The sequence below is a fragment of the Pithys albifrons genome, chromosome 22 (genome assembly GCF_047495875.1).
Source record: "Pithys albifrons albifrons isolate INPA30051 chromosome 22, PitAlb_v1, whole genome shotgun sequence".
Taxonomy (NCBI): domain Eukaryota; kingdom Metazoa; phylum Chordata; class Aves; order Passeriformes; family Thamnophilidae; genus Pithys; species Pithys albifrons.
Window position 1 is genome coordinate 2,410,302 of NC_092479.1, and position 11,458 is coordinate 2,421,759.

General features: G+C 63.6%; 2 protein-coding genes across 8 annotated transcripts in view; both read right to left on the reverse strand.

Moving 5' to 3' along the window:
• The window catches only part of CCDC30 (coiled-coil domain containing 30), a 49,644-nt gene extending 46,564 nt beyond the window's left edge, over positions 1-3,080 (reverse strand). For 4 of the 5 annotated variants that reach the window (XM_071575646.1, XM_071575645.1, XM_071575647.1 and 1 more), the window contains exons 1-3: positions 2,977-3,058; positions 1,766-1,933; positions 845-965 (exon numbers count right to left, since the gene is read on the reverse strand). In XM_071575646.1, the coding sequence (XP_071431747.1) occupies positions 845-965; positions 1,766-1,933; positions 2,977-3,048 (361 nt within the window). In that variant the 5' untranslated portion in view covers positions 3,049-3,058. Of the gene's footprint in view, positions 1-844; positions 966-1,765; positions 1,934-2,976 lie in introns of all 5 variants that reach the window. The other variant, XM_071575644.1, reaches the window with a different exon arrangement.
• Positions 3,081-5,299: 2,219 nt separating this feature from the next.
• PPCS (phosphopantothenoylcysteine synthetase) lies at positions 5,300-11,391 on the reverse strand. Of its 3 annotated transcripts, none has more exons than XM_071575634.1 (3): positions 10,865-11,391; positions 8,326-8,429; positions 5,300-6,828 (listed from the first exon to the last, which is right to left on the reverse strand). In XM_071575634.1, the coding sequence occupies exons 1-3, from the start codon at positions 11,370-11,372 to the stop codon at positions 6,505-6,507; spliced, it is 936 nt and encodes a 311-aa protein (XP_071431735.1). In that variant the 5' UTR covers positions 11,373-11,391; the 3' UTR covers positions 5,300-6,504. The 3 variants fall into 3 exon arrangements, with proteins under 3 accessions (XP_071431735.1, XP_071431736.1, XP_071431737.1); XM_071575635.1 differs by lacking the exon at positions 10,865-11,391 and adding an exon at positions 10,513-10,522; XM_071575636.1 differs by lacking the exons at positions 8,326-8,429; positions 10,865-11,391 and adding an exon at positions 7,140-8,211.
• Positions 11,392-11,458: the final 67 nt, after the last annotated feature.

Genomic DNA, 11,458 nt, shown 5'->3' on the forward strand with positions numbered 1-11,458 from the left:
AGAATCCCAGCAAAACATATTTGCCCTTACTGGAAGTGACCCCAGAGTTTGAAAATAAATCATTTGCAGTGAAAATGATTTGTTTAAGCAAAATTACTGTACTAAAATAGTGGAGCTGCTCTGAGCAACCTGGACTAGTGGAAGGTGTCCCTGCCCATACAGGGGGTGGAACTGGAGAGGCTTTAAGGCCCCTTCCCACCCAAACTGTGCTGGGATTCCATGGAATAAGCACACACAAGTTTTGAACCACCAGCACAACTGCCCCTCACAGCTGTTTTAAAAAAGGTGGAGTTTGTGTAAACCAAAGTCAAGAGCAAATTGACTGCCTGGGTGGGAGTCACTGACAGATAAATCAGTGCTGGAAACCAAACAGCACCATCAGTTCTGGTCTTCAAACAGACACTTGGTCAACAGGGAGAAACTGCCAAGTCCCCTGAACAAAGGCAGCAAAACTGGGCAAGAACCTCTCAATCAATTACAAATCAGCTCATTAACACTTTTACCAACCTCCCAAAGAACAAACCACTGAGAGCCCCCAGAGAACCCTCTGAGAACTCCCAAGAAACGCTGCTCTGCCCTCCAGAAGATTTAACAGCTGCCAGTGCATTCCCAGGGCCCGTGGTCCAGAGGGAGGGAGGGAGGGAGGGAGGGAGGGAGGGAAGGAGGGAGGGAGGGAGGGAAGGAGGGAGGGAAGGAGGGAAGGCGGGAGGGAGGGAAGGAGGGAGGGAGGGAGGGAGGGAGGGAGGGAGGGAGGGAGGGAGGGAGGGAAGGAGGGAAGGCGGGAGGGAGGGAGGGAGGGAGGGAGGGAGGGAGGGAAGGAAGGAGGGAAGGAGGGAAGGCTCACCCTGGAGCAGCTGCAGCCGGGCCAGCTCCAGCCGGAGCTGCTTGTTCTCCCTCTCGCACTCGGCCGCGATGGCATCGCGCTCCTCTGTCAGGGCACGCACGTGGCCCACGTAGCTCTCCACCTGGAAGAGGGAAAACACCCCCGTTCCTGAGGCTGCCAGAGCCTCCCCAGGGGGCACAAAGAGCTCTGCACCCCCTCGTTTTCAGGATAAGCTCGAATTTTTGTAGGACACTCCATCTTTGTACCTTTGGAACAGCTGGGGATGGTAGAACCTTGCCTGGGGGTCAAGGGAGGGGTGAGCTATGGGGGTGCTGGGCTGTGGGGGCTCGGCTGGGCTCACCACATGCTTTTTGATGCCCCAACATGAGGAATGGGGATGTATATCCCCAAGTTCCCAAGGACAGGAAAGTGGCTGTGGCACCCCTAAACATGCTGGGGCTGCAGGCCTGGGGGGGTTAAACCCAAGGGGTATCACTTTGTTGGAAAAGATGTCCAAGACCATCGAATCCAACCTTTAACTAATCCCCACCTTGTCCCCAGCCCAGAGCTCTGAGTGCCACGGCCTGTCATTCATTGGACACCTCCAGGGGTGGGGACTCCAAACCTCCCTGAGCAGCCGTTTCCAATGTCTCATCACCCTTTCCAGGCAGCAATTCCTGCTGCTGTGCCCCCTGCCCACCCTTTCCAGGCAGCCATTCCTGCTGCTGTGCCCCCTGCCCTGGCCCAGCCTGAGGCCGTGCCCTCTGCTCCTGTCCCTGTGCCCTGGGGCACAGCCCGACCCCCTGTCCCGGCTGCCCCTCCTGGCAGGGATTGCAGAGCCAGAAGGTGCCCCCTGACCCTCCTTTGCTCCCAGCAGAGCCCCCCCAGCTCTCTCAGCTGCTGCTCCAGCCGCTCCCAGCCCTGCCCCGTGTCCGCCCTTACGTCTCTCATGTCCTGCTCCCGCCGCCGCTCCAGCTCTCCCAGCCGTGTCTCCGCTCTCCGCAGCAGCCGCCAGGCCAGGCCCAGCTGCTCCTCGGCCGGGCCCGCGGGGTCCGCGCCCTCCGCCCGCAGCCAGCGCAGCACCGTGTCCGCCGGCACGGGGGGCTCGGCCTGGGGGGCACAGGGGCGTGAGCCACGGGGGCGACCGACCCCCTTAAACCAAACCAGGGGAGTACCACCCACCCCCGAACGAGGGGTACCACCGACCTCCTGAACCCAAACCCAGGGTATCACCGACCCTCTGAACCGAACCTGGGGAACCACCGACCCCCTGAACCGAACCAGAGGAGTACCACCGACCCCCGAACCCCAACCCGAGGTACCACCGACCCCCGAACCCAAACCGAGGTACCACCGACCCCCGAACCCCAACCCGAGGTACCACCGACCCCCGAACCCCAACCCGAGGTACCACCGACCCCCGAACCCAAACCGAGGTACCACCGACCCCCGAACCCAAACCGAGGTACCACCGACCCCCGAACCCCAACCCGAGGTACCACCGACCCCCAAACCCAAACCCGAGGTACCACCGACCCCCGAACCTCCCCACGGGCCCCGGGCGTACAATGAGCCCCCTCAGAGCCCGATCACAAACCCGGGGATACAAACGAGCCCCCGATCCCCGACCTGGGGGTACAACCGACCCCTCTCAGCCCCTAATGCCGAGGGTACAACCGACGACCCTCAGCCCCCGATCCCAAACCAGTGGGTACACCCTCAGCCCTCAGGCCCAGTCCAGGGGGTACACCCGCTCCCCGGATCCTGACCCCGGGGGTACACCCGCTCCCCGGATCCTGACCCCGAAGGTACAGCCGCCCCCCGGATCCTGACCCCGGGGATACACCCGCCCCCCGGATCCTGACCCCGGGGGTACACCCGCTCCCCGGATCCTGACCCCGGGGGTACACCCGCTCCCCGGATCCTGACCCCGGGGGTACACCCGCTCCCCGGATCCTGACCCCGAAGGTACAGCCGCCCCCCGGATCCTGACCCCGGGGGTACACCCGCTCCCCGGATCCTGACCCCGGGGGTACACCCGCTTCCCGGATCCTGACCCCGAAGGTACAGCCGCCCCCCGGATCCTGACCCCGGGGGTACAGCCGCCCCCCGGATCCTGACCCCGAAGGTACAGCCGCCCCCCGGATCCTGACCCCGAAGGTACAGCCGCCCCCCGAGCCCCCGGGGCCGGGCCGGGCACCCACCGCGGCGGCGGCCGCGTCCATGCGGCGGGAGGGCCCCGCGGCGCCATGGCAACCGGCCCCGCCCCCGGGGCAACCGGCCCCGCCCCCGGGCAACCGGCCCCGCCCCCGGGCAACCGGCCCCGCCCCCGGGGCAACCGGCCCCGCCCCAGCAGCGCTGCCTCCATGGGGCTGCGAGGCCACGCCCCCATAATGTCCTGTATGGGTTTGCGACGCCACGCCCAGGCCACGCCCCCCCTCTCCCCCAGCGCCCCCTGGCGGCCGCCCGGCCCCACCGCCATCCCCATCCCCAGCCGCGGGCACCGCGCCCCGAACCCCGCGGGAAGTGCTGGAGCTGAAGGGACACGCCGAGGGGCACAGGAAAGGACACGGAGCTGGGTCTGGAGAGGACAAGGGTCCAGAGAGACCTGAGAGCCCCTTCCAGGGCCTATAGGGCTCCAGGAGAGCTGGAGAGGGAGTCGGGACAAGGGTCGGGAATGCAGGACAAGGGGAATGGCTTCCCACTGCCAGAAGGCAGAAATTGATGGGATGTTGGGATGGAATTCCTGGCTAGGAGGGTGGGCAGGCCCTGGCACAGCTTGCCCAGAGAAGCTGTGGCTGCCTCATCCCTGGGAGTGTCCAAGGCCAGGTTGGACAGGACTTGGAGCCACCTGGGACAGTGGGAGGTGTCCCTGCCCATGGCAGGGGTGGCACTGGGTGGGCTTTGAGGTCCCTCCCTCAAAGAAGATTCCATGAGATTGAGGAACTGTGTGATGGAGCAGCTCCATCCTGCAGAGCTCACCCAGCACCTCAAGATGCTGCACGAGCAGATGGAGGGTAGGGAAGCCAAGCCTGGAGAACAGGGACACAGCAGAGAGCACAGGGAGGTCCTTCACTGGCAGTCAGGGATCCCCTGAAAGCACCAGGCAGATGGTCCTGCACCTGCAGGAGCCACTTCCAACTCACAGAACCACAGCCAGCACCCCCAAAGGGGAAGGGCTGGTGCCCAAACATGGCCAGGCCTAAGCACTCGTGGGCTCAGCTCAGCCTCCCCTCCACCAGGCCCATCCCCGCACGGGACAGGGGTGGCTGTGGCTCAGTCTGGCCTTACAGAGCCCCCCCAGCCTGGGCTTCCCAAGCAGGGCAGACACCACACCCCGGTGTTGTCCCAGTGCTGCAGCCCCCGGGGCAGGTGATGGCCCATCTGCTCCTCAAAACCTTCCCGTAATTATTGCTCTTCTTCCCATGCCCCTCACAGGGACATCCCAGAACACTTCCAAGGCAGTGGTGGTGGCACTTTTCCCACCCCATGTGCCAACACTCCTGCAAGGGCAGCTCACACAGGCTTTGATTCCACCGTCCTTTCCAGCCCATCCCTGCTGTCAGGGCAGCTCCAAAGACAAGGGAAATCCCTCAACTAACAGGACTCGACATTCCCATCCACTACACGCTGGGAGATGGACAGGCAGCTCTTGGAGCTTCTCCAGTTCTCTCTCCCCCTTCTCTATCAGTCCTGGCCATGAAGCTGTGAGTTCTTTCCCCTGTTTCAGCTACCAGCTGGATCTCACCCCTCCTGACCAACCTGGACTCTTCCTCCCATCCCTAATGGGAATCATCTGGTCTCCTTTCTTTTGCTCTTCTAGGCTCATTTCCCCCATTTTATGGGCACACCTCACTTCCAGGTGCTTGGGGTCATCCCACCACACACTGTGTTTAACCAGAGCACAGTCCCCCCTCTGCAGAGCCCTCCAGTGTTCCCATGAGCTCTGCTCTTCCTTTCCAGGCTCCTAGTGAGTTTATTTTCCAATGACACACATGAGCAGGCACACAGTGGAGAGCAGCACAGCTGCAGTTAAGGTTTTTACCACAACATTGCAGTTTCCTTCTTGCAGGCATGAGGAATACAGGTTTAGAAGTCAGCAATGGGAGGGAAGAGGCTTTAGAGAAAACCAGGAGGATCCCAGTTCTAACTGCAGCCAACCAGCTCCTCCCAGGGCCCATCATGCTTCTGCTCTCACAGAACCTTGGAATCAAGGTTGGAAAAGCCTCTGAGATCACCGAGTTCACCACCAAAACATGTCCCCAAGTACCACATCCACGTCTTTTGGAGACTTCCAGGGATGGGGACTCCACCATTGCCCTGCACAGCCTGTTCCAAAGCCTGACCACCCTTACAGTGAAGAACTTTTCCCCAGTATCCAATCTGCCCCTGCCCTGGCCCAGCCTGAGGCCATTCCCTCTCCCCCTGTCCCTGTGCCCTGGACCCCCCTACCCCAGCTCCCCTCTCCTGGCAGGGATTGCAGAGCCAGAAGGTGCCCCCTCAGCCTCCTGTTCTCCAGCTGAGCCCTCCCCAGCTCCCTCAGCCCCTCCTGCTGCTCCAGCCCCTCCCAGGACACCTTCCCCCTCAGTACTTACTCCTTTCCTCCAATCCCTTGTTCCCAGGCCCAGATCCATCCCCTGTGCTTTGGGCCACATCTCCCTGTATCTTCCACAGAAGCCCATGAACACTTGGGATGGGAGGAAAACCTTTGGAACAGCTGCTTTAGGGCCACTCTACAGCACCTATTGCTGAGCTGTAGGAACAGGAATAATTTCTGGCACAGCACCTGCTCCCCAAAATCGTTGTCACCTCATTCCCCTCCTTTTTGCCACCCTTGTTTCACCATCCACTCCCAGCATCACAAGATTCCCCACTCCAGTCACAAAACCAGCACATCTTTGCTGCAAAGCCCTATTCCTTCTCCCAGCCATTCCAAAAGAAACTTGGAAGAGGGAGATTCAAGCCCCTCCTGCTGCTCCAGCCCCTCCCAGGACACCTTCCCCCTCAGTACTTACTCCTTTCCTCCAATCCCTTGTTCCCAGGCCCAGATCCATCCCCTGTGCTTTGGGCCACATCTCCCTGTATCTTCCACAGAAGCCCATGAACACTTGGGATGGGAGGAAAACCTTTGGAACAGCTGCTTTAGGGCCACTCTACAGCACCTATTGCTGAGCTGTAGGAACAGGAATAATTTCTGGCACAGCACCTGCTCCCCAAAATCATTGTCACCTCATTCCCCTCCTTTTTGCCACCCTTGTTTCACCATCCACTCCCAGCATCACAAGATTCCCCACTCCAGTCACAAAACCAGCACATCTTTGCTGCAAAGCCCTATTCCTTCTCCCAGCCATTCCAAAAGAAACTTGGAAGAGGGAGATTCAAGAAGTTCTTTATATTATACAGACCTGCACCATTTCTCCTCCCAGTTCTCCCAGCCCAGGGGACAGAAACCAAATCCTTTCCTCCTTTAGACAGCAGGACAAATCTCCTTTGGAACAGTTTCACTTCCATGTATTTCTGTTTCCCAAAGCCACAACCACCGTGGCCAAGCTGTAGAGGAGTGCCCCAGTTCTGGGTGGCCCTGCAGAGCGTGCTGGAGGTTTGGTTCAGGCACCTGCCCAGGGAATGCTGCAGCTCCACTCCCTCTCCAGCACAGTTCCCGCTGCACTCCGAGCTGCTGCTCAGCCTTTCCTCTCTATGAAGGCCGTGTGCTGGCCCTGCAGGTAACTCACAATCTTCTCCTCTATCTCCATGCCCTGTGCCACCTCCTGCTCCGAGAGGGACAGGGGTGTCTCGGAGTCCCTGGTGACGATGACGACGCTGGTCCTGCGGGACTCCAGCACGTTGGCCACCACGGCCTGGTGCCGGTACCGCTCCAGCGCCTGCCGCGACTTGTCCAGCAGCAGCTGCGGGTCCGTCTCCAGCTTGAAGGAGATCACAAAGGCCTCGGGGGCCCAGTCTCTGACCAGGGGGGACAGCATTTTTGGCACCATCTTCATTGTGATCTGCAAACAAAGGTCAGAAAAAGCAGCAGAGTGAGCTGTAGGGAGAGGTGGGAGGGAGGGGAGGCCAATCCCAGCTTTGCTTTGTGCTGTATTTGCAGCGGGAAGTTTGGCAAGGCAGTGTTTGATCAGCTCTCAGCAAACAGGGCTCAAATGTCCCTGCAAGGGTCTGGAAATTTAACTTGAAGGGGCAGTGTGGGGGCAGCAACAAGCAGGGTGTGAACTCGGTTCAATGAGCCCCCAAGCAGCAGGGCCACAGCAACTCTGCATTCCCAGAGCTAATATCAATATGAGCATAAACACAAAAGCATTACAGCTCCAGAAGTCTCAGTTTCCAGCTCTCCAGAATCCAGGCAGTTTCTCACACCTTCACCCTTCTTCTCTCAACTCCTTCAGGCATATGAGTGCAAAGTACAAAGTGCAAAGTACAGAGGGGAAAAAAGTAGGAGACTTTGCTCTCCAGCTTCCCAGTGATCACTGGGAATCAGGCTGGATCTCATCTTTCTGGTGCTAATCATAAAGAAAGAAGCCCAGCAACTTCTTACCAGCTAATTAAGTTAAATAACTTGGGTATTTGTTACACACAGAGCTCTGGAGCCTCCTGTTCCCATCACTGAGATGGGCCTGGGCACGAGACACCAGCATGGGATCATCATTGGTGCAGGAGGATGGATGCAGAACCATGGAATGGTTTGGGTTGGAAGGGACCCCAAAGCTCATCTCAACCCACCCCTGCCACAGGCAGGGACACCTCCCACTGTTCCAGGTTGCTCCAGCCTGGCCTGGGACACTTCCAGGGATGGGGCAGCCACAGCTGCTCTGGGCAACCTGTGCCAGGGCCTGCCCACCCTCCCAGGGAAGGATTTCCCCACAGTACCCAGTGTAGATCATCCCTCTCTTAGCTTAGAACCATTCCCCTTGCCCTGCACCTCCAGGCCCTTGTTCAAAGCCAGAAGGCAGCAACTCAAGTACTCCAGGATCTATTCTTGGAGCACTTGGGCTCCTCGTCTCCATGGAAGCAGAGGGAGCTTTGAAGGACAAAGCCAGAAGAGCAGGAGGCACCTCACAGGTGCCCCTTCACGTTCCACATCCCAACTGCAGACGTGCTGGAGCTGCTGCCTGTCACACACAGAGCCTGCAGTGCTGGACACCAACCCCTCCCTGAGGATACCCCACAGATAACCCCTGGCACCACTCACTGCTGGGGCTGCATTTGCCCCTCAACCCCTTCATGCCATCCTAAAAATAAACCTGGATCAAAGGAGAGCAGGGCTGCCCCTGCCCTGCCCTCTTATCTGGGCCCCTCAGTGCAAGATAAGAACAAAACAATGCAAGTCCAGGATTTGCACCCCTGTGGAAACTCACCCTCCCATTCCCTGTGAAAACACCCAGGAGCTCTTGCAGCTTTCCCAGGATTCATCCACAGCCAGGCAGGACCCTGGGAGCAAGGAGGGGTGGCAAAGGAGGGTGACAGAGGGTGCCATGGCCAGGGGGCCTCACCTGCAGGGGCCCCTCCGAGGACTGGATCTTGTGCTCAGGCATTTCAGAGGGTGGGATGTAGAAATCGGACACGGCCGCTGCCAGGTAGAACATGACGCTGGAGCCTGTGGGGAACAGCTGCTGTCACCCCCATGGCTGGCCCTGTCACCCCCATGGCTGGCCCTGTCACCCCCATGGCTGGCCCTGTCACCCCCCACGGCCTGGCCCTGTCACCCCCCATGGCTGGCCCTGTCACCCCCATGGCCTGGCCCTGTCACCCCCCATGGCTTGGCCCTGTCACCCCCCATGGCTGGTCCTGTCACCCCCATGGCCTGGCCCTGTCACCCCCCATGGCTGGCCCGGTCACCCCCCATGGCTGGCCCGGTCACCCCCCATGGCTGGCCCGGTCACCCCCCCTGGCTTGGCCCTGTCACCCCCCCATGGCTGGCCCTGTCACCCCCATGGCTGGCCCTGTCACCCCCCACGGCCCGGCCCTGTCACCCCCATGGCTGGCCCTGTCACCCCCATGACTGGCCCTGTCACCCCCATGACTGGCCCTGTCACCCCCATGGCCTGGCCCTGTCACCCCCCACAGCCTGGCCCTGTCACCCCCATGGCTGGCCCTGTCACCCCCCACGGCCCGGCCCTGTCACCCCCATGGCTGGCCCTGTCACCCCCATGACTGGCCCTGTCACCCCCATGGCCTGGCCCGGTCACCCCCCCTGGCTTGGCCCTGTCACCCCCCCTGGCTTGGCCCTGTCACCCCCATGGCTGGCCCTGTCACCCCCATGGCCTGGCCCTGTCACCCCCATGGCCTGGCCCTGTCACCCCCATGGCCTGGCCCTGTCACCCCCCATGGCTGGCCCTGTCACCCCCATGGCTAGCCCTGTCACCCCCCATGGCCTGGCCCTGTCACCCCCCATGGCCTGGCCCTGTCACCCCCCATGGCTGGCCCTGTCACCCCCCATGGCCTGGCCCTGTCACCCCCATGGCCTGGCCCTGTCACCCCCATGGCTGGCCCTGTCACCCCCCAGCCTGGCCCTGTCACCCCCATGGCTGGCCCTGTCACCCCCATGGCTGGCCCGGTCACCCCCCATGGCTGGCCCTGTCACCCCCCATGGCCTGGCCCTGTCACCCCCCCACGGCCTGGCCCTGTCACCCCCCACGGCCTGGCCCTGTCATCCCCCCATTGCCTGGCCCTGTCACCCCCCCCCCCCCCCCCACGGCCTGGCCCTGTCACCCCCCCCCATGGCTGGCCCTGTCACCCCCCCCCACAGCCTGGCTCTGTCACCCCCCCCCACGGCCTGGCTCTGTCACCCCCCCATGGCCTGGCCCTGTCACCCCCCCCCCCCCACGGCCTGGCTCTGTCACCCCCCCCCCCCCACGGCCTGGCCCTGTCACCCCCCACGGCCTGGCCCTGTCACCCCCCACGGCCTGGCCCTGTCACCCCCATGGCCTGGCCCTGTCACCCCCCACGGCCTGGCCCTGTCACCCCCCTGGCTGGCCCTGTCACCCCCCACAGTCTGGCCCTGCCACCCCAGAGACCCTCAGAGACCCCCCAGCACTGCCCCAAGCAGGGCAGGGCTGCCCCACACTGGGGTCCCCTCACACACACCGTCCCCCCCTGGAGTCTGCCCTGTGCCCTTGTGCCAAGCCCCAGTGCCCCCCAGGGCAGCCCAGACCCCCATGCCAGGGTACAGACGGCCCCCAAGCAAGGGGGGTCCTTGTTCCCTCATGCCAGACCCCACAGGCACTGGGACCACCTTGTCACCTCATACCTGGGCTCTGGGGCCACCCTGAGGGGCCACATTGTCCCCATGGACGTCCCCCCTCACTCTGGTCCCCACAACCACCGTGTCCCCTCACACCCATCCCCACCCCAAACCCCTCAGGCCTGGCCCCCTCCAGCCCCTCACTCTGGGGACCCCCACAGGGGCCTCCTCTCTTGCCTTGCACCCCCTCCAAAGGCCACCCTGTGTCCTCATTTCTGGGTCCCTCCACTTCCTCCCTGTCCCTTCACACCAGGGACCCTCCTGGGGCCACCCCATCCCCTCACACCGAGTCCTGCCCCCACTCCCCTCACCGGGGACCCCCATGAGGGGGCCTCATCCTGCTCCTGCCCCCACCCCAGCTCCTCATTCCGGGTCCTCCCAATCCCCCCTGTCCCCTCCCTCACTCCTGGGCTGCTCCAGGACTCCCAGACTGCACCTTGTCCTGTGCTGCCCCAAACCGGGCACGCTGCCCTCTCAGCCCTGGCTCACCCTGTCCCCTCACACCCGCTGTCCTCGCCAGTCCCCTCCCACCCCTCCGCTCCAGGGACCCCCTCAGGGGCCTCGCCTTGTCCCGCCCCGCTCCTGCTCCCCCACCAGCCCCCCCCTCCCCTCATTTCTGGGTCCTCCCGTCCCCCACTCCTGGGCCGCCCCAGGACACCCACGGGGGGCCTCGTCCTCTCCTCCTCGTGCCCCCCAACCCCGAGGCCACCCCGTCCCCTCCCCGTTGGGTGCCCCCCGGCCCCTCACACCGGTGTCGCCCCGGGGCTCCCCGTCCCGTCGGGCCGTACCGAGCGGTGCGAGCGCCCGCGCCGCCGCCCGCAGCAGCGCCAGGTACTCCGCGAGCGCGGTGAACTCGATGGCGAGCAGCGCGCCCGCCTCGGTGGCGCGGCGGTAGGCGCGGAGCGCGGGCAGCAGCGCGGGGAGCGCGGCCGGAGCGGCGGCCACGCCGGGCGGCGGCCCCGGGGTGAGGCGGAGCGCGTCCAGCAGCGCCGGGCCCGGCGGCGGCAGCGCCCGCGCCCAGGGGAAGGCGGAGCGGGCGCGGTGCAGGAAGCACACGCCGTAGCCGAGCCCCACGAGCCGCTCGGCGGAGGCGGCGCCGCGGCGGCCGCTGCTGAAGTTCTCCAGGAACCGCACGGCCCGCGCCTCCAGCGGCACCTGCGTCCCGCCCGACGTCACCAGCGCCACGCGCCGTCCCAGCGCCGCCTGCGCCGCCGCCCACTCCCGCACGCGGCCCTCGACCGCCCGCACCGCCGCGTCCTCCGCGCCCGCCGCGTCCTGCCCGGGCCGCTCCGCCATGGCCGCCCCGCCGGAAGTGGCGGCCGCACCGCTCCCGCGCCGGAAGTGTTGCCGTGGCAACGACCACGCTGCCGGAAGTACCGCCC

What these genes read in the sequence shown, in the direction of transcription:
- PPCS (XM_071575634.1), bottom strand. Translation starts at nt 11,372, where the DNA reads ATGGCGGAGCGGCCCGGGCAGGACGCGGCGGGCGCGGAGGACGCGGCG. An exon ending in GCGGGCGCTCGCACCGCTCG is followed by an intron (nt 8,430 to 10,864) that starts GTACGGCCCGAC and finishes TGTTCCCCACAG; the next exon opens with GCTCCAGCGTCATGTTCTAC. An exon ending in CCTCGGAGGGGCCCCTGCAG is followed by an intron (nt 6,829 to 8,325) that starts GTGAGGCCCCCT and finishes CTTTGTTTGCAG; the next exon opens with ATCACAATGAAGATGGTGCC.